A 23,295-nucleotide genomic window follows, 5' to 3' on the forward strand; every position below is an offset into this window, starting at 1 on the left:
AGTGTGAAGAACTGAGGAATTGAGAGGAAGGTGGCAGATGGGACAAATGATTCCAATTGAATGGACCTAAATGTTGCAATAGAAGCCCAGCCAGGAACAAAGTGTGCATTAGCAAATATGTTTTATTACTTCACATTCTCAGAGTAGTATTTCCAACTGGACAAATGGAAACTTACTGATGAGTTAAAAAGGAGAACCAAATGCTGTTGGATTTTAGGAAATTTGTGAAAAAATGAGACACTTCTGCATACTGGACAAATTTACCAACTTGCTTAGGAAGTGCTTTTATTTGTAAGTCTTTCAAAGGTAAATGCCAATGAAGCAGGGACAAACAACAACAAATGCTGAATTAGTGAGTGTAATTAAAGCCTTGTCCCCCTTGCATTCATCTGACTGCTACAGTAAGAGGTACTGCTTGCATTAATCTGACTGCTACAATCAGCCCTCCTTCCTGAGGCTAACAGATATCTTTTAACTTGCTCTATTTCTCTCTGCCCAAGGAAGCCATAGAGTATCATAATACCAATTTCAGTATCAGAGAATATAATGCATAGTTTGATTTAAATTCACTATTACACCAGGTTAATAATGACTCACATATATTTAGTGTTTCCAAAGGGAAGATTTGGTTCAATCTGGAGCCCAGAACTTCAGATGGAGGGCAGGACAATAAAATGAAACAGCATCAAGCAATCCTATGAAGTTTTTTTTCTCAAGATGATTCATTTTTTTTAACTCAACTCTATTTTGCTTTATCTTACATTCTATCCTATACTCAAATGAAGCATCATGAAAACTCCTTCCTACATAGTCAATTTCCTCCTTGATTCCCTCTTTTGAAACATGGTCCTATTTCCCTGAATCAAATAATTTTTCTCTAATCATTTATTTCTGATCAAATAATTATGGAATCTTTAGAAAGTAAATGTAATAGAAAATTAAATCTATAAGTGAGTGTTCCTTTGAGTTAAAAAAAATACCTTATTTTTATGGAAAAAAGTCCAGAAATAATAAAATGCACAGTGTTATCCAGAAACTCCAGACAATGCACCTGCATATGTGGCGTGTATGTGCATGTGGGGTGTGTGTGTGTCTGTGTACTGACAAAAATTGACCCTTAACATGGGCGCATGAGTGATTTTATTCACTCTTTTGCCATGTATATGATGAGGGTGGCTGAATCGAAAAACACCAAATAGTTGGACTGTAGAGGTTCATGCAGATTCATATTCTGACAAAATACATGGTTTTCACTTTTACTTAATTCTTGCAGCTTTGTTAATAACAGATGTGATAAATAAATAATACACAGCTCATTTTAAACAGTTGCCTGAATATTTATATAAGGGACTGAGTCTGGCCTCTGAAATACAAGCCAAAGAAAAATTAATGTTAAAGAAAGGGCCAAGGGAAATTCCCTGTATGTGAAATTACAACAGAAACCAGGAAACTGAAGAATTAGGACAGATGTTTTATCCAATAAATATCAAACACTGACAGGCAGCTTAGAAAGTGATATCTTTTTGGCATTCAAACAAGAATGGGGCTTTTTTTTTTTTTTTTTTTTTTCTAACTTCACTGGCGTGATCACAAAACGAATGCCAGGATTTATACCTCAAAACCCCACAAGACTGCCTGCCCTTTCCGTAGGTGGACAAAATGAAGACAAGGAAATATTTTTTTAAATGTACAGAAATGCTATTTCTGTCTACATTTTGCATGGCTGCCAAAACTAGGCAGAGCCAACAATATAGTTAAAAGCTAATCTGCTTGTTTTAAATTCAAACAGGTAATGAGATTCTCAGTATTTGTTGCTTAACTACTCCCACTCTCACATTCTCACCCAAGTCCTCCATCCAAAATAGTCTATTTAGGAGGCTTAGGAGATAAGAGAGATGGAGGCTTACACATCATCGTGAAACAGTCTTGAAGGCTGGAGACACTGGTGACTGTCCAGCAAGACTGGATTTCTGACTCGGAGTCTCCATGTTGCTCTCCTCTCTTTCATTTACCATTCAACTTGAAAATGAGATCAAACTAGAAAACATGGGTTAGAACTCATATTTTTAAAGCCAAGTAACAGAGGCTATGGACAATGCTCCCCTCATTGTAATTACTAATCCACTGACAAGTGTACAAGAAGGCTTTGACCTTTAAACCAAGCCACAAAGAAGGGAGAGATTAGAACGCAACCTTGACTTTGTCTCTCTCTCTAGTCTTACATTTTGTCTGCCTCCCCAACTCCTATCCTCTCTGACCCAACCAGCCGAGACCCTGCTGTATTTCCTGAACACAGTGACTTGCTGTATTTACCATAATTTGCTCCGATTATCCTTCATCCAAATACCCTTCTCCATTTCTTTGCCTGGCGAATTCATCTTGGCAGACCAAACTGAAACAGCTTCCCCAAAGCCTTCCTGACTATGCCAGTCTATGAGGTCAACTTATTCCTCTTCTTCCCATGTTTTCTTGGAACTTAGTATATGAATTCATGGCACTCTCTGCAACTGGTGCTTCTCTCTGCCTCAATCATCCACAGGTTCGGCAACTCGGGACTTAAGTGCAAAGATGGGCACAGAGTAGTTAATCTATAAATGTTTACTAAATTGCTAAATTTGATTTTCACTAAATTTATCTAAAGTGTCTATTTTTTAATGTGAATTTTCAATTGTTGCTTTAAATAGGAATTCATGGAAAGGGACCCTAGCAAAGCAGTTTATTATTAGTGAATTTTTTTATCTTACAAAAAAATTTAAAATCATCCTAAAATCAAGTAGGAAAAATATGAAAACCAACCACAAAACATCCTATGTATGTCTGTGGAAAGTCACATGACCTGCCACTCAATGTCAATAAACTTCCTTCTGCCATCCTGACTTGTTGCCTTATTTTAGGAAGAAAGTGACAGTTTGGAGGCTTTGCATAATGAAATAAAAATAAAAATAATGTAAAAGTCAAAATCAGAAATCACAATGCTTATTTGAAATGGCAGGAGATACGTGAAGGCAGAACCACAACAGGGACCAGGATCTGGACACAATATAGTCACTGCAACAAAGATAGTAATTGCTGTATGTCCCACCAAACAACACAATAAGTAACAGGCTATCAGAGGTAACTAGTATTTGCAGGTCTAATCCAGGCAGGAAGAAGAACAGCTTTTGATCCACTTCATTGCTATCAGTTCTCCCTCCAATGACTCCCTTTCATTTTTCTGATCGAACTAGATGCTATCCAAGTAATTCTCTGCAGAAATAATCCTGATATACACCATAGATTTAATTTAGTTTTTATAAATAGAAGATATAAATTGAAGAGCACAAGGTATCTTAGGGATAACACTGTGCCCAGTTATAATTCAATCACATGTTAAAAGAAAATGGAATCTTAGAGGAAGCTTATTTATTTATGAATCATTTATTCATAAACTTTTGCTGAGCACTTTTGTGCTAAGCACTGTATACACGGGGACAACATAAAATAAAACCTAGGACCTGACTGAGACGATAAAGCTTTTTTTTAAATGTATTTTTTCTAAGAACAATGGTATAGAACTATTAATTCTACCTGAGGAAAGCCAAGCATACAAAACCTACCAGTAATAACTAAAATTTGTTCTGAAAAATAGGTAAGCAAACAATTCAAAAGTATCCCCAGATGGCAAATAATTAAAAAAGCTTGTTGGGATTGAGTACGCTTTATGTATCATACTTATGTTGAAATTATTCATACATATCAGATGTTCTAGATACATATATATAGTAACAAAATACATGCCAGAAACTGTTAAAAATGACTTAATGAGGACCAGGCAAACCGATTTGACCCCAAAATCTTTCCTGGAATCCATTTCTTTCAGAGAAAAAGTAATTCCTTAATCCTTTTTGGATCCAGACTAAGGAGAGAACTACCTTCTTTAAAAGCATTCCTTATTCCAAGATAGGCATAGATATCTGGATTTTAAAAACTTCCCTCACTGCAATAAAAGACAACATCCAAAGCATATAATATGCCAAGAAAGGCCAAAAATTACATAGAGAAATAGGGGCAATAAAATTATGAAAAAAGCTCTTTTCCTCTAAGAAACTTTCAAGGGACAAATTGTCTAAATATTGTTAAGTACTGATACTCGATATTATTTAGAGTATCATCTATGAATAAAATACAGCTAATATAACTGAAGTTTTTAATGTATTTTATATCCTGCTTCATTTGCCCAAGAAGGCCCTCTTCCTAGTCAGAAGAGGTTTGCAGAAAAGGGAACAAAATAAAACAAGAGGAATGGTTAATCAGATGATAATTATACCAGCAACATCTATCAATAAGAACATCCTCCTAACAAGATGTAATCAGGCTGATATCATAGGCTACCAGTGATGCTCATCAGGTATCATGGAACTGGACAGACTGCAATTTCATTGCAATGTCCACAGATGATTCACAGACACCTCGGTTTGCTGCGGACAGGACACTGAAACTCCCCAGGCAACGAGGAAGAACATGTGCACACTAAAGGTACCTCTATAGGAATCTCTCCTACAGGTACTCAATTTATCACCAGAGCCATTCAGTTATACTAATATCTCTGGATATCCAACAAAATATCCCTCTCAACTCAGAAAAGAGAAACTCAAACCAGAAATAAGAATAGTTAATAGAAAAAGCATATCCTATAAGTACTAGCTTTTCACCACCTAACCCCTTCCTGCAGATTCCTCTCTCAAAATTATGTAGAGTAGTAACACAATAAACTGTGTGGGGGCAAAACAGTAGAAGCTATTTCTTTTATACTGCACAACACCTGTGATCTTCTACACTGCATTAGGTTCCCGAAACATCTACCCAGAAATACAGCAATCCACTTGGAAAATGAAAACTAGCAAAAAGCAGGTAGAAAGAATATCATTAAAAGGTTGGTACAGGTCAAGGGTAAGTGTTTTCTTCACCAATGGGCATCACTACTGAGTGCTTTATACTTTGACACATAAAAGAGAACTCTAGTATACAATAAAAGGGAACTAAATAAAGTACTGAGGTGGTTAACTGTTTGAGAAATGGCTCTACACTGTCGAGTAAAGAGAGAATGGATTATCTGACATTAATGAAAGAAAGTATTTTACTTTTTAAAGAATAGGTGCTTTGTTCTTATATACTAATTGTAAACTAATAAATCAAACAGAAATCTGGCTAGTTAAGATGAGTAACTGAGGGAATACCTTTAATTCTGGTTTTATTTGAGAGGGAGTTTGCTTTTATTATGAGATCATACTCTCTATACAATCTCTATCTCTATATTATAAAATATTTCTCTCATAGCACAAGAGAAGGGAAAAGTACATTTAAATGGGTCACTTTATCTGCGCTTAGAAAACTTTCTTCTCCTCCATGACTCTAAGCTATTAAAACTGACCAACCCATTTTACAAGATCAAAGTTCATAGTTCAAGGGCAAGTATGCAAGAAAAAGAGGTCCCTAATGGGTAGAAGAAAAGAGTAAACCAAAAATGTTTCAAAAAGCTGGGGTAAGTCACTTGGAGAAGTTAAGATGAAGGGGGTGGTATCGAGATGATGCCCAGCTGTTCTTCATCATCAGACAAGAGGGGGGAGAAAATTAGTTTAATTAAAAGCACAAAAAGATTTCAGCATAAGGAAAAAATTCTTGACTATAAAGGTTATCAAAACACAGAGGCAAATATAAAGGAGCCTGAGATTCCTATCCCTCTGGACATTTACTATTAGAATAATATCTAACTGAATCGACTGGCTTAAGTTAAATGCTGGCTTGAGGTCCAGCCTGCATCAACTTGAAGTCCCTCATATTTCTCATGAATGCTGTGGGCTGGGATCAAAGAAGGGAGAATAAGAAAGGAGTGGGCAGAGGAGGTCTGATATCCTGCCAATGGTCTTTTCTGACTGTGAAGAGTATTCTCTTTCCTCCGTATTTTCTTCCATTTGTAACTAAAACAATATAATTTTCACATACTTAAGTTCCTCGGGGCCACCAATGTAGAACAGGTGTCTCCGTGAGCTAACCAAGCTGTTAGGGAAAATGAAACGTTAAAGAAAAGACTAAGTCGATTAACCTAAGAAAATCAGGGGACCCAGTCAATGAAAGAATTCCCAACCGTCATCTGCAGGATTCTGAGGAATGGTTGTCAGGTAAAAATTGAGGGTGCCATCCTATGTGAAATCATGCTGGAGCAACCCCGGACTAGCTACTGAAAAACCTCCAGCCAAACAAGACCAATCTCACCATGAGGAAAGAGACACGAAGTAGGTTAGCAATATCCTTCAAAATTACTCAAAACACTGTCTTCACAGCTCCACAGCCCCATTTTCTTTTCCCTGCTCCCCTATATAAAATTGTCACTGATAAACTGTCTGTGTGACTACTCCCTGAGGGCATCTAAACCTTCACTAGTACACTTCTCAGGGCCTCCAGGACGCTCCTCATCTGTATGTAATTGATGTCTCAACAGAGATCCTAGCCACACACTTCAGGCCATCTTAAAGCACTTTTCACTTCTGAAAAAAGACCCCTTAAACTGTGGCCTCTGAGCCAATGAAAACAAAGAGTGAGCTGAATAATGTTTCATTAAGTTAACACAACTCTGCCAAGAATCATACAATCAGAAACCCACTTATAAAGCTGGCCGTAAAGAATAATGAAAAAGGACCATATAAAATTCTTCAAATGTTGGAATCATTATTTACCCTGGGATCTAAGGACTAAAACATAGGATATATGTTCTCTATAATTTTTCCCCCTAAATAGAGACTTTTAAAATACTAATTCCCCCGCTAGAATACTGCTTCCTCCCTGAAAGCCATTAGGGTTAATAACAAGCAGAACCTTTTTTGATCTCTGTGGATGAAAATTGTACATTCTCCAGTTTCTTCATTTTAAAAAATAGGATGGTTGCTTTTGATTTTAAACATGTAATATAAATCAGGGCCATGAAAAGAGAAACTCATTTTTTCTTGTTAATAACAATTTATAAATAGAAGGTGAAGAGGGTGAAGACTATGTAGTGATGCTCTCATTTCATATAAAATATGTATGGGTTCTGCAGCCAGGAATGCACTGTAAGTCAACTTAATATGTGTGAGAAAACTCATGATATACCAATGTATTATGCTCAGAAAACAACTCAGACACAAATATACCCATATATCTCTGACTAAAATACCCCATAAAATCCAAAATATTTTCTTTGGGTGACATAGATCTACACTTATATTGGCATAAATGGTCATGGGATGTCAACAAAGATATATCAAGTGATTCACCTAAATCACTCTTCAATCTCTAGAGCTAAAGCCTGTAAAATCTGAAGAGTTTATTTTCTTGAGTCTATATGCCTAATTCTTATTAACTTGAGAGACTGGTAGGAGTCAAAGGAACATACACATAACTGTAGTTCTGTGTCTTGTAAATCCTATAATCAATAAATATACCACTTTCCCGCATTGTAAAAATTTTCAACAAAACTTTAAAACAAAATTTCTTGGCCAAAGATCACCCATTTAATAAGAATGTTTCTCTGGCCAATTGATTGCAAGAAGCGGACTGAAGCATTATTGTTATTACCTCAAACCTGAAGATTCAAATATTACTGACTGGAATCAAGCTGCTAAGATTTTGTATTACCAGTTCTATAAAGTGCTTTAAAAAATATTTCTTTGCTTACCCTCTTTAATGGTACAGCGAATCTCAGTTGATCCTTATTAATTTGAAATAACTCTATGGTAGCAGAGGCTTATTTTCTGGATTGCCACAAGGTTATGTTACCAAGTGGCAGTTATTATTCACCTCCGCACTTCCCACTCTTTCATCCCAAAGGAGGAATGGGAGAGGAGAAGGAAAAAAACAGATGGTGGGACCCTCCTCTTTTCTTTCCTTTCCCCCCTCCCCCACCCTGGCTCCCAGGTCCACACATCCCCACACATCCCCCACCTTCTCTCTCTCTGATTATATTTTCAAAGTATATTTGTACAGCTGTTAGAAGTGCAGAAATTCTATCCATTCTAACTTCTGGTTCAAGTATGTATTAGAAACAGAATGGCAAGGAAATCACCTGAACTGGTTCAGTTTCATGGACTTTATTATCAATTTGCAAGAAATCATGTGGTATTCCACTCCTTAATCTGGATAAGCCAGGGGTTCCTCTTTGTCAAATTCTCAAGTCTATAATCAGAATAGATTTGCACAAATGTTGGGAAAGCAAATTGTATCAATGACTCCTGGCTAAAAGAGTGCCCTGTGATTCCAAGGAAGTATCCCAGTGGTTAGAGCGTGGCTTTTGATGTCATGTACACCTACCTGGGCTTGCCACTTAGATGAGATATTTATCTAATTTTATTTTCTCAAAGGCAAAAAAAAAAAATTTAATTAAAATAGATTTTTAAAAAAAACCCTGAGGGATCCCTGGGTGGCTCGGCTGTTTGGTGCCTGCCTTTGGCCCAGGGCGCAATCCTGGAGTCCTGGGATCGAGTCCCGCATCGGGCTCCCGGCATAGGCCCTGCTTCTCTCTCTGCCTGTGTCTCTGCCTCTCTATCATAAATAAATAAATGAACCTTAAAAAAAAAAAAAAAAAAAAAACAGAGCCTAGAAAGAGTCTGTATCTCACAGGAATATTATGAGGATTAAACCATATACAAGCAAACAGCTTACAAAGACTGGGCAGTGGAAGCAGTCCTTTTCAATATATAAGTTTGGCAAGGTTGATGGGCTATACAAGAAGTATATGGTACTTATGTGGAACGTGGATAGGAAATACACTTGTCCTAAAAGAAGCAATTGTGGTTTGCCAGAAGATGCAAAAGTGGGTGAGTCAAGAAATACTCAAGGAAACAAGCTATTTACTATCTGTTCAGTGATTCCCCAAAGCAATTTCTCTAATGCAACTTCAAAGGAGAAACCAGGAAATGTGACTTGGTCACATTAGCTTGGAGGGGTGCTGGTAATACATTACTTTGTGAAGTTCCTCTTCACATTTCAAATTAGGGGAGGTTGCTTTCCCTACTTTGTTTTAGCTGTTGGCAAAGTGCTCCCACCACCTGGTCCTCCACCCCTTTCTAGCCACTAAAACCCTCCCACTGTTTCTCTGAAATTCGGGGTTAGCCAATTAGCAAGATCTCCTATTAGCCTCCATCTTTTCTCTGCAAACTCCCTTCACATCTTGATCTACAAAAACCTGGCTCTCTCCAATGAACACTACTTCCCCTAGGACCCTTCAGATAGAAGACCCTTTCTTTTCCACACCCTTTGTGCTACTGAGCCTGGAAATGGGAGAGATGACCTCTATTTTCCCCTGCTGCTCCTTAGTTGCCTCCAGCCTATCTCATTCCATCAAACCATAGCAGCAACTATGCTCCTTCCTGCACTTACCTACTAACTCCTGCATTACTCCCCTTCATGTTTTGAAGGCTTTAGCTCCTAAAGGTCATGCTCTTTTGATGCTAGTTCTAACACAATTGTCGGTTTCAATATCCACACAGATAATTCTCTGGTATTTTATACTTGAGCCACGACCAGCCTTTGCATCTTTGTGCAAATTTAAAAAAGCAATGTTTCCATCAAGGAGACCCAATTTCATCCCAAAACACTAGGCTGGGCAAACAGAGGGTTACTGTGTTTCAGCTGCCTTGGATGGTCTCTTCATTCGGGCCACTCTGAAGAGGATGCACAACGCATAACCATTCCTGACAGCCTTAAACCTAGGCTCCTCCTTTCTTTCCTCTCATCTCTGACATATATTCCATAATATCACCCTGACCTCAATTTTGTGTATTCCACTCTCACATCACATATCCTTCATCCTTCAACTCATTTTCTCTAGAACACCAAATCAAGCAATCCTTCCACCCCAGTAAGACCTCCCCCTCTGCACCATCCCTCACAGGATTGTGTCCCTTACTCATATCTGCAACCACCTTAAATACCATGGAACCTGATCTTGACTATTCCATTTCATGCACCCTTAACTCCTCTGTCCCTCTCTTACTTCTTCATTCACACCTGGCAAAATCCCAACACTGGCCAAATCCAACTCTGTACCTACTCTGCACTTGTAACAGAGGTCATGAACATGACTGGAGAAAAAGTACCACCTTGTTGATTGGTCTCATACTAAATTCAGAATTAACAACCTTAAAAGGATCCTTGATCCTGCCTGACTCTAGACAAACATTTTATATATTCTCTCTAAATCTGAAAAACTACCTCCCTGGTCCTCATGCTGCACTGATGAAATTATTTCCTATTTCTCGGAGAAAAATAAAGCAATAAGCATATTTCCATAAGCCTCTCCCAGGTGTTCTCACCTCCCTTCATTTCTATCCAAATACCCTGACTTATCCTCTCTACTTTCTTAGAGCACCTGTCTATACTCCTAATAAGGCCAGTCTCTGCATCCATTTAATAGATCCCTTTCCTCTCATCTAATCAAGCACATGGCCACAGAAGAACTTCATCATTATCAAATTCTCCTTCTCAACTGGATTTTCCTCATCAGTATAGAATTATTCTAATATTTATCTCTCATATTAAAAAATAACTTTCTTTTGGTTACACTTTCCCTTCTAGCCATTTTCCCATTTTTCTTCCCTTTACCTCAAAAATCCTTGAAAGTATCAGCTACTTTTGGGGTCTCCATTTTGTTCTCCCATTCTCATGAATCTACTTCATTCAGGCTTGTGGTCCCGCCACTGGATAGAAATTGTCATTGCCCAGTTCATCAACAATATCACAAAGCTAAATCCAATGGTTATTCTCAGTCTTCACTATAAGTTGAAATATCCAAAGCATTTAACACATCTGAGGTGCTTCCTTCCCAGAAATACTTTCTTCACTTGTTTACCAGGACAGAGAACATGTTCTCCTAACCATTTATCCTCAGTTTCATTTTTCTGTAATTATTTCCCATCACTTCCCCCAAGCTCTTAAAAGTTAAACACCAGGGGATCCCTGGGTGCCTCAGTGATTTAGCGCCTGCCTTGAGCCCAGGGCGTGATCCTGGAGTCCTGGGATCGAGTCCCACATCAGGCTCCCTGCATGGAGCCTGCCTCTCCCTCTGCCTGTGTCTCTGCCTCTCTCTCTCTCTCTCTCTCTTTCTCTCTCTCTCTGTTTCTCATGAATAAATAAACCTTAAAAAAAAAAAAGTCAAATACCCCTGATCTCAGCCTTTGGGCATCTTCTCTTTTCAATTTCCCTTCAGTTCTTTGGTGATCTCATCCAGTTTCTTGTGTTTAAATATTGTTTATAGACTGACCACTTCCAAATGTGTATTTCCAGCAAGGTCTTTCCCATGAATTCAAGACACATAAGTCCAATTATTTAACACATCCACCAGGGTGTTGAAAATGAATGTCATACTTAATATGTCCAAAACTGAGCTCCTGATCAACAACTCCCTGCCCCTCAAACTAATTCCTTGTGGATTTTCCATCTAAATTAAAGACAGTGCTAACTTTTCTATATGCTAACACTGATATTTTGGGGTTATCTCCAATTCCTTTTTTAATTTCATAACCATAGTAATTTTAGCAGCTCCTATTCATATATATCCAGAATCCAATCACTTTTCAGTATATCCACTGCTACTTTTATTCAAACCACCATCACCTCTTATCTGTGGCAATAGCTTTCTGAATGGTCTCTGTTTTTGTCCTTTTTGTCTATATGTGTGTATATATATATATACACATATATACACATATGTATATATATATATATCCTCCTTCATATATATGTGTGTGTATGTATGTATGTATTTTTGTAATTAGTGCTCCTGCTATACTTTAGCTCTTGCTAAATCTAAGTGAGATTACTGTCTCTCTAGCTCAAAACCCTACAAGAGTTGAACATCTCACTAAAAGCAAAAGACAAAATTAATTAAGGCATGATAGCATCCAGCCCCATAACTTCCTAACTTCATATCTTATCATCCTCTCCTTTGCTCACTCTGGCCTCCAACCACACTGGCATCTTGATGTTTCTGACACATTCCAGGCACTCTTCTGTTTTAAGGCCCTTGTAATTGCTGCTTCTTCATCTAGAACTCTTTCCCCTTAAATACCTTCTCCCTGTCTTCAGATCTTTTCTCAAATGTACTCTTCTCTCTCACCCTAATCTCACTCACTTTCTGGCAATGAATAAGCTACACATTTTACACATTTATTTTGCTTATTCTCTCTCTACCAACCTAAGATCCATGAGAAGTCTCTTTTTGGTCTTATTTTTTACTGCTGTAACTGCAGTGTTGAAAATGGTACATAGCACATTGTAGAAACTCAATATATAGGTTGAGAGAGAGCATATTTGTATGCTAAAGCAGGCAGTACAACAAGGAGAATGACCCAATGCGATTCCCCTTCATCCTCCTGAAGAGGAATAGTTTGCCCCCATTTTACCAGCACTTCCAGAAAGGCAGAAATTGCTATGCACCTCTGCCTTGTTCCCTCTGTAACCGCAAGGACCTGTCGAAGTTCACAGTACTACCACAAGTGTGGGGTTGAGCTGAGTTTTTAAAAGGTATAAGAATAGGGACATCATTAAATGTTCTCATTCATTTGGGGAATATAAATAATAGTGAAAGGGAATAGAAGGAAAGGGAGGAAATATATATGGGTAGGAATATAAATGGGTAAGAAATATCAGAAAGGGAGACAGAACATAAAGACTCCTAACTCTGGGAAACGAACTAGGGGTGGTGGAAGGGGAGGAGGGCAGGGGGTGGGGGTGACTGGGTGACGGGCACTGAGGGAGGCACTTGACGGGATGAGCACTGGGTGTTATTCTGTATGTTGGTAAATTGAACGCCAATAAAAAATAAATTTATTATTAAAAAAAAGAATAGGAACATCAAATACAGTGAAAATTGGTCTAAAAAAAAAAAAAAGCCTACAGAGCCAACTTCAGCCCTTTTACAAAGAATCTGTGTTTCTTACCTTAATTCACAATGTCTATTGCAGATTAGATAGGCACCGAAGTAAAATCAGTCTCATGGGGGCTATCAGAGAGCATACCAGCTTAAAGGGCAGGAGTGTCCAGTCTGAATACAAAGAGACTCCTGTAGCTGTTAATAAAACGAATGGCTTTGGGCTATTACTGAAATATGATATTTCTCAAGGATCCTTTAAAGTTTGTTTGTTTAAAGATAATTTACTGATTTCTATGAGTCCACCAACAGAGGCTTTAATGACACAGTCTTCCTCCCAAATCATGATCTGGGTCCACTTTGTGGGACCAGTGGGTAGGGTAGGAAAAAGTACAACAGTGTCTGTGGACTGAAAATTTGTTAAAACTGCTGTATGGAAATTACATACACCAATGGGATCATAATGCAAATGTCTTGACAAAGATAAAAAATGAATTAACATGGACAGAATTCAGAGGCAGAAAACACCCCCTTAGAATTCTGGAAGAGTCAGTCACTTTTCAAATGTGTTTCACAAGAATATAACTTATTTGGCTCTTGTTCAATTGTGAGGAGTATTAGTCCTAGGTTTAATTTACTAAGGACAAACCCAGGAACAAAGCTAAACATAAAACTACTTGTGATCACAGGAAAAAGAAACACAATGCAGAAAATGCCTCACAATAGAATACAACCACCAGATACCTCCAGTAACACTGTCACCTTACAGGAAAAATATACTGATAACATTTGAGAATATTATCCAGAAAAGTCCACAGTGTCAAAAATTAAAATAAAATAAAACAAAAAGCAAAGAAATGCATACTTTTCTTTGGTGCCAACCTTTTGAATCCAAATATTTGATGATGAATCAATGCAGATGGTAAAAACTTAGAGAAGGAATTGTATCTCTAATGGTTGGGATCAATTAGTGGAATTACTGGAATTCTATATAACTCGAAGAGAATAATGTTTATATCTTGACCTTTGTCATACGTACCTCCATCTCCTTCTCCACTAGCATTGGCCTCTGCCATTTCTGCGCCATCCAGTTCAGATTCACAGCCTAAATCCAATGTTCCGTCAGCTGGGCATGATGACTCCTCTTTCTGTATTATTTTTAAAAAATGATATTTATGGAGATATACTGACAACTGAAAATATTTAAAATACTTTCAGAGTCCTAAAGTATTACCACTGTTACTTGTGATTTGGAATTTCAACAGATTTTTTTCTTAATGTAAAATCTCTAAAAAATATGAATTAAAAAAAAAACTGGGAAAAGCACATTGCCACAGATGACTTTCTTAAACCTCTTAAAATCTGTACAAAACAAAGTTTCCTTTTGATATTCATTGTTTCCTTTTTTCCCCAATTCTACACTTTTATATTAGAAAATGGCTTCACAACTCAGAATTTTACCAGTAAATTAAATACCCAAGTAGCTACAAAAAGCAACTGAAATAGTACAAGTCTTTTTGATTAACCTGTTATTTTCTGAAACACACAGTAAGAAGGGTCCCATACTTTTAGTAGCAGAGAAGGAACCCCTGGTTCTTCGCCAGGTATAACTTTTAACATTAAAAACCATCTTCTCAAAAGAAATGAATGAACTTTAAATGTAATCCATCATTTATTAGAGCAGTGACTTATTTTTAACTTTATAAGAAATAATACATTGATTTATTTGTTCCAAGTTACGCAACCATTTGTAGATCATCAGCTTTTGTCTTCTGGAATTTTGCATCTTAGATAGCATTTCCCATTCTAGTAGGGAACGGGATTACACTAAAATAATTAAGACTCCATTATCTGAAGCTTTTTATTTCATTTCTCTATTCTTCTCACACAACAATTATGCATTATTTAAAATTCCCTTGATACACTGCTGTTTCAAAATTGAATAATTTAAATCAGCAACTTTTCAGGAATACTGGATAAATTTATTTTATAAAAGACAACAATGTGTACAGGTGTGAAGCCTGTATATCAACTGAGGCCATAAAGTTGAGGCCAAATAGTTTACTGCAACCATGATCATCTAAAGCTCTTGGCTGATGATTCATGGCACTCCTCCATGTAAATTTTTAAGAATCAAGAATTTTAAGGAAGCCACAACTATTTTCCATTACCATATGTTAGAGTGAAACCACAGATATGCTTTCCTTGAAGAAAAATGTCATTGTTTATTCTTAATATGAAATCATTTTTAAGACATCTGAAAACATTTAAAAGGCATAGGGGTCATTTTTCTACCCTTCACCCAAATCTAATTTTGTTTACCTTCAAATGTCTGAAAAAATGCATGATACACAGTAATAACAGACATAATATGCAGAACAATCCAACTTACTTTGAGAGCATAGAGGCCTGACTTTCCAGGGATTTTGAAGAATGTTCCATCCCCTATTCGAGTGTTAGTGTGAAGCATTGCATTCAGACAGGCTAATGGAGAAGTTCCACTAGAAAATAAAAGTGTACAAAAATGAAGCAATCTGAGATGTAGTTTCTGTGGCAAAACTGTTCCCTCAGTCTCTCTCTCTCTCAAAAAAAAAAAAAGAAAAGAAAAAAGAAAAAAAAAAAAAAGGACCTTCTCACATGCCTTTTTAAAATATCCTCCCAACCCCGAAAACATCTACATTACAATAACAGGCCAGTCCAGTTTTGCCAAAGTTAATCAGATGCATCTGTCTTATAGGCTCCAGGCAAAAAGTCTCCTGAATTGAAATTATGCTTTTATTCATAAAGCAACCAACACTCTATTTCAAAGAAACCAAAGCCCAAATGTTTATGTGCTGTTACTTTACAAATAATACCATGAAGCCTCAGTTTTTAAATATTACAGACAACTTGATGGTTGCACTTGAATGATCAAATAAACCAAGTTCAAGGACAGCTCCATCCTATAGGTTGAAAAGCAACAAAAGAATAATAAGAAACCAGGGAAGAACTGATTTGAAATTACAAGTGTTTAAGTTACTCACAGGACTGCATTTCTCACACAGCCAAATAAAAATCTATATCTGTGTTTATACCTGATACAGCTTCTACAATGACATCCTTTTCTCAGATTTGTCAATAAAAAAATAAGTGTTTGGGAATTCTTCCCAGCTTTATGTTCTATAATAAAGATGCAAGTGATTGAATTATGAAAATAGATTTTTAAAAGGAATCAAACAGCATTAAACTAACGATTAAGAATATCAAAGCACATATGAACAAATAGTATTGAAATGTATTCATTATACCTAGAAAGATGTTTTTGAAATGTATATGTATGTATTTTCTGGGGTAGACTTTAGAACCTTTTTTGGGTTTTGTTTGCAAACTAATATTTTTGCAAGCTGGAATTTGGAGCTATAATTATTACTTTCATTACTTATGTTTCCATGTATATTTTACTTCCTAATATGCTAAAACATCAGTATTTGGTTGAACCAATATGGATTAGAGGCTTTACTCCACCACATTGTGCCTTAGGGGTTCTAGGTATTTAATCCAAAATATTCTCAGATAAGAGTACCTCTAGGATATTAAGCTTTGAATTTCTATGATAGAAACATAATTTCATGTTATTTAATTAGAAGTTTCTAAAAACAAAAATTAGGAAATTTCTTACCTACTATGAAAACTCACCAATAAAATGAAAAAGCCAAATTTGCTGAGTTGCCACAGCATATACTTACACAGACATACACACATATGTGTGTATGTGTGTGTATATATACATAGCATATATACCCATTATGGTCATAAAGGTTTATGAGTATTATAATAATAACACTGTTATTTTAGGAAGCAGCTCCTCTGTGCCAACATGTCAGTATGATCCCAGTGGATCTGACAGGAAGTAAGAGCCCTAATATAAACAATGTAGTAATGACACTAACGTATACATGTTAATTGCATTGTGTGCGTTTACTTTAATATCTTTCCTCATGAAGCTTTTCCAAGTTTACAGACCTCATTTCATTATTTTTCCTCACAAAAGATTTTTTGCTCATATTTCAAGTGGGCCAGGCATACCTGATACTGTAAAATATATTCATCTCTCCTAGAAATATCTCTGTCCATGAACAAATTCCAGATAAATCATGCTGTACATGTTATGCTGAGCACTCCAAAATACCTATTTTTGTCATTTTCTCTCTAGATAAAAGCACAGACAATTTGAAGCTAGGAAATTATTATGCCAGATTTGTGGAGTTTTAATTTAGTGAAACTGTCAGAAACACAGACTTTCTGTAGAGACTTGGCAAGAAAATGTGAACACCACAAGTAAAATAGAATCCAATACATAAAAATGAAAGAATGTAGACTTTTAAAAATATAACAATTGTCCACCTAACATCGAACCTCACATACTTCCTGCTTCTTTCCTGAAGTCCTGACACAGATTTAGAATATGAAAGAATAATACAGATTTAAAGGCCACTAAAAAATGTTGAACAAATATAATTTAACATTGCTATAATTTACATTTTCTTTCTAAGGTACAGTAAGTGAAAGATAATTGTAGAAGATAAATTGCCTATTAAGTAGCAGTTTAATGCTATGCATGCTGCAAGTATAAGTGATAAGCACCCAGTTTCATATAAATAATAAGCTCTGTTGAGCATGAATATATTATTAAATTATACTGTTTATTAATTCCATAAACTCAAGACTTACTATGGAAATATTTAAAAATATGTACTTCAGAATCACATGACAGTGTATCTCCAAGTCTCAATGATCACTATAATTCTCCAAAATCTTTCCCAAAACAAACATATGAAATTTGTTTTATTTCAAAACTAAACAACATTTGCATTTTAGAAGAATTGGAAAATATTTTGCAATGAAATGCAAATTCTACAATTCAAATCATTGGCTGATTACTTAGTTGTAAGCATATCACCTGCATTTCTTTACAGAAAAAAAACTAATTATATGGCCCATTTTATCTAAAAACAATAAAACATTAGAATCAAAAGAAGTAAATGCTTAATAAAAGGTAACTGTTTCATCAATGCAGAATACACATAGGAAAATTATTTTTTTTAATCTTTCATACCATTTACTTATTGCTATTATTCTTAACAGCCTCATACAGTCTAGAAAATTTGGATTGCTTTTCCTGAAGAAATGAATGTCTTAATGTACTTCTATTGAACAGTAATAAAAGTCTTATTTATTTTTATTATTTTCATATTCAAAAAACCTAGAAAGTATGGAAAATATTAAGGAAAATATATGCATACATATTTAAATTAAGGAAAATATATTTATATGCATACATATTTAAATACATTTATGTATGAATATATAGTATAATGATTTACTGTGTGTATAAAAGATGAGGCAAATAAATGTTAAAAGTGTATTCTTAGCATAAACACCTTCTATAAGGCAATTCATATTTTTAATGAATTAAACACACTTCATTCACAGTTAAGGCAAGGGTTAATTACTTCAGTTGGCATTTAAAAGTTAAAAATTCTGTAATAAAAATATGTATATGTGTATATGTATGTATGAAACAATAAAGTGTTAACATTTTAACAAGAACAAAAAAAAACCTCTGAACTTTCAAAAGTTACTTACTTTCTAAAAAGACGAATTGGAAGAATCATGATGTCCCAAATTATAAAAGGAAAACGAAGAAAAAAGAAAGAAAATAAAGTTAGCTTTCCAACTTAAAATGCAATTCTGCATCTTACCATTTCAATAAACAGGACAATATACAAAAAAAAACACACCAAACTTGTAGATTTGGCTGCCAATGGGGAGGAAAAAGTGGGGAGCTGAGGTAATAGGTACCTCGTACTTTCTTCCCTTAATGCCTCTACAACATTTTATCCGTAATGCACATGTATTTCTACATCAGGAATATAATTAGAAATAAATACAAAGGACAATATTTGTCCCTAATTCTTTTCTTTCTATTCCCTGTAATTGGGCCTTCCTATACACCTGCCAGGGTAGATATACAGCTTATTCTACTTGTTTGTTTTTCTCCCTAGACTGTAGGGTTGTGGAACCCTTCTGGTTTGTTTTCATTTCCCACAACCCCTGAAGCAGAACAGGGGTGGAATTTGGAGGCAGGGGAGCAGGCATAATTTAAACTGTCTAGACATCAAAGAACCCCCAGAGATGCTTTGCAGAGCCCTGGTGCTGTGCGAACTACAGAAAAACCATTGCTTTATCACATCAAATTGCTGACAGAACACATAAAATTTTACTAATAGTGCACACTTAGTGAATGAGCTGGATGGCTTATCTATTTTAATAATTTTAAAAACCACAAAAAGTACCCAGGGAATGCAAATGGAAGAATATTTATAGACATGACAAAGAAAATATCATAATTGTGGTCCTCCATTCCCTTATGTATAAAATAGCAAGGCTGTTCAATATTTAAGTAACCCAAATTTTAAACCACATTATTTCACTAAGCATCTCTTAAAATTGTCAGATGAAAGCCGTTTCCTAAAAATATTTTTAATCTCATTTTTCAAATCTGGGAATATCAAAAAATTAATCCCAAACAATGTCAGTCAAAAAACTCAATAAATTCAAGAAGCAATTGTTAAGCAATATTTGTTATTAATGTTATTGTGCTATTATTAATATAAATTAATAGAAACAATTACATGTTCACTGTCTTTCAAAACAATTCATAATAGCTCCTTTCAAGTATCTCCAGTGTTGATGGCCTAAGAAAATATCTTAACTATAAAGACTATATTTTTAAGAGGAAATTACGTGGGCCTCTGGTGTGACAGGTAATATTTTAGTTCTTGATGGAAGATCTTTGTGTTCACTATGTGAAAATTAAATTGATTACTTAGGACTTGCGCATCTAAGTCTTGTATATGTTACACTTCACCAAAATGTTTTTAAAATGTTAAAAAATGAACAATGCATTCTTGGATTTGTCTATTTATTTACATCTTTAATGGGTAGGTCATTACTAGTGGAAAAGAATAAACTATTTCTATCAGTGTGTGTGGATGACTCCTTAGCATACATAGGCACAGTGTACATTCGCTGAAAATCTGTAACTTAGATGCTTAAAAAATATTATAGAAAGGCAAGGCCAAATTAACTTCTTACTCTTTGAGAAAAATTACCACTAGTCTGGAATTTTTGAAAATGATAGAAAATAACAATCTAAAACTATACATGTTACCTACCTAATCCCAGCACATACAATGTTAACCAAAAAATTATCTATAGCAGCCCTGAATTTTGATTTTTGAAGACACAAATGGTGTCCCAAACTTTGTAGTGCCTCAAAGAAGATCACTAATTAACATTTTTAGTGAGCACAGACATATGAGAAATAACTAATATTAGAGTTTTAAAAATGTAAGAATAAATAGGGAGAACCAATTAGCTCAAGAGATGGGTCATGACAGAAAGATATTCTGCATATTTCCATGTGAAGAAAATCCACATGATTTTCAATTTTCAACACATCTCTCAGGTAATATAGAAATGTAGCCCCAGTACACTTATGAAGTGGATATATGAGGCATGAAATAATTACCAAGTGACATATGCTATGCAAGTTAATTCTTAAATGTAGAGAAACAGTTTCAGACTCCAAACCTAAACATTTGTCTCTGATTGGCTTGAAAAATATAAAAAGATATTCTTCTTAGAATATAAACAGAGATTTGAACTTAGACCTTTTATTCACTTTGGAGACATTACCAAGCTGCCACCAGACAGTGGTTCATACAATCATATTCATTAAATTGACTTTTTGTTTTAGGAGACAAGATTCTCAAAACATTAAAATAGGGACAAGAGTTGATCAGTATTATTTCTAAATAATATCTATAAGGAAACTAAGAAGTGAGCCTATAAAAGTATAAACTAAAGCCTATAATCCAAATTATAGTTTTTAAAGACCCCATCTAAAGTCTGAAGTGAGATGTCTAAAAATCCTTGGTTTATAGACATCACATGAACAACACACCACAGGTTTAGCTGGATATTGGCAACTGTTTCTCTACATGTCATGTGATCACTGCTATACCAGGAAAGGCAATAGAGCACAACGAATAAGGCTGTGGCTTCTGGAGCCCGTCAGCTTGGTTCAATAGTGGCTAGACCATTTACTAGCTGTGTTACTTGAGACTTAACCTCTCTAGGTCTCAGGTTCCTTGACTACAGAATGTGGATAATAAAAGTCACTATTTCTTAAAGGATTATTCTGAAGAATTAATGAGTTCAAACATGTAAAACATTTAGAAATACATCTGGCATACCTGAAGTGTTCAAATATTGTAAACTCTCATTATTATGAATACTACTCCTCCTCGAAGAGGTACAAAGGATGGCAAATGGAAAGAATTTAAATATTTCATAACTTGTCTAAAAAATGGCTCAGGTTTTTTTTTTCTAATTTCACTTTCACTTCATGAGCAAAAATAAGAGAAGACATGAGTGAGCTTATATTCCAACCCCATAGCCTTCAACATGTGAATAACATTGAAAATAACTTATTCAGTAAAGGTAGAAGGAAAAGAATGATAATAAGATCTATTATTATGGTTACATTTACTGAGCATTTCTAACATGATTGCGTTTTCACGCCTATTATCTATACTCCTCGTAGCGACCATGAAATGTAAGCATGCTGTCCAGTTTAGCAGATGCAACTGAGGCTGAGAGATTAAGAATCTTACTGCAGTCAAATAACAACTAAGCGATGGAGCTGAAATCCAAATTCTATTCTGATTCCAAAGCCTATGCTTTTTCCAATCTCCCACATTCTTCTCCCCCCAATTGCCTCCTCCACTTAATTAACCTTGGATACTAAAAAAGAATATTTAGCACTTGAAGGAAACACACAAGGAAAAGCCAGATGCTGGCAAACAGTAAATGTGTTTGGCTCCGTCTTCACTCAATGCCACCTATAGCAATGATGCCCTCTAGGTAGATTTCATTATTCTAAGAACTAGGCTGCAGAAGATGACATTGTTCATCTTCTTCAAGTGATGCTACCTATTAAAACTAGAGAAGAAAGAACTTTGAGAGAATGTGGTAGAGAATCCAGGTCCACAATCAAGATGCCTCTTTGTAGAAGTGGATCATTAAAGAATAACATAATCCATTAACTGAATAAACATTTATTGAGCACATTATATATGTCAAGTTAATCTTGAAATAAATTTACACTCTGACAGTGCTTTGCACATAATAGAAATGCAGGCTGAACTCAAGTGAATTATCTGAATATATACAAAATGACAAGGGATCTAGGAGAAGGGAGCCTTGAGGCATGTGGCACAACAGGAGTAAAATCATTTCAAATTTAAATGTTATCCTTAGTTTATTCCAAGGAGATGACTGACATGGAATCAAGTGCCAATTTCTTATGTCACCAACTCTAATGCAAAGGCAACCAACCCATGGCCACTGATGGCACTTCAGGACTTTATACTATTTCCCTGTTACTGCAATCACAAAGAGAATATTTTCAATTAGGCCAAAAAAAATGTATCTTCCAAAATAAAATAGTGAATTTCATATATTAAGAAAAAGACTAATTATATTTGGTATGATAAATTAGTTTCATATAAAAATGTGAATTTCTATATTCTACTTGTACTCCTCCTATCCCAATGTGTTACCAATGGCTAATACTATAGCATTTCTGAATGTGTTCTATGAAATATTAGTCCCAAGTGATACTCCAAAAGAACTATCAAATGAGTTAGAAAAGAGCATGCTGCATTCTTTGCAAACTCACTAAACACATTAAGGATATATACTAAAGTCTCTGAAAAAAAAATCCTGCTTAACTGAAGAAACCTCTTTAACTCACTATTTCCTAAGAATAAGCAAAAACAAACAAAAAACAGCAAACAAAAAAACCCAAATCCTCCCCCCTGCAATATTTAGCAACATCCCCTATTATAGTATGCCAAGAAATATACTTGAGAAAATGCTGTACTATATTTATGACTCAGAACATTAGGAAAAAGTACCTAGCAGTTATACTTCCAGGAATATTTAATTTTATTAGCCAAATGCTTAAAATATTATTTTAAAGGTATACAAAACATCTGTTCCTCTGTGGAAAAAAATAATGCACTGTGATGAGTATTTTTCTCTGTGCAAATCTGTAAAACTGAAAAATAGATCCAGGAACTCTGAATAGCATTGACAAATGTATATGTAACATTCACATGTAGTTGAAAACACTATATATTTGCAATATTACCCAACATAAAAGTCATCTTACTCATCCTCCCAATGGAGACCTCCCTCTAGTTCCTCTAAATCTCTCTCAGTGTTGGGTACTCTCCTCCTCCTCATCACCCACGACTGAAGCATTTCTCACACTCTTCAAGCCATTGTACCTCAACAAAGTTCAT

General features: G+C 35.4%; 1 protein-coding gene across 1 annotated transcript in view; it reads right to left on the minus strand.

The window, feature by feature from the left end:
• The window catches only part of ASXL3 (ASXL transcriptional regulator 3), a 187,639-nt gene that overhangs the window by 105,843 nt on the left and 58,501 nt on the right, over positions 1 to 23,295 (minus strand). The window contains exons 3-4 of the mRNA XM_038543569.1: positions 15,273 to 15,381; positions 13,920 to 14,028 (exon numbers count right to left, since the gene is read on the minus strand). Of these exons, the coding sequence (XP_038399497.1) occupies positions 13,920 to 14,028; positions 15,273 to 15,381 (218 nt within the window). The remainder of the gene's footprint in view (positions 1 to 13,919; positions 14,029 to 15,272; positions 15,382 to 23,295) is intronic.

This window comes from Canis lupus, chromosome 7 (assembly GCF_011100685.1).
Source record: "Canis lupus familiaris isolate Mischka breed German Shepherd chromosome 7, alternate assembly UU_Cfam_GSD_1.0, whole genome shotgun sequence".
In the NCBI taxonomy this organism is placed as follows: Eukaryota; Metazoa; Chordata; class Mammalia; order Carnivora; family Canidae; genus Canis; species Canis lupus.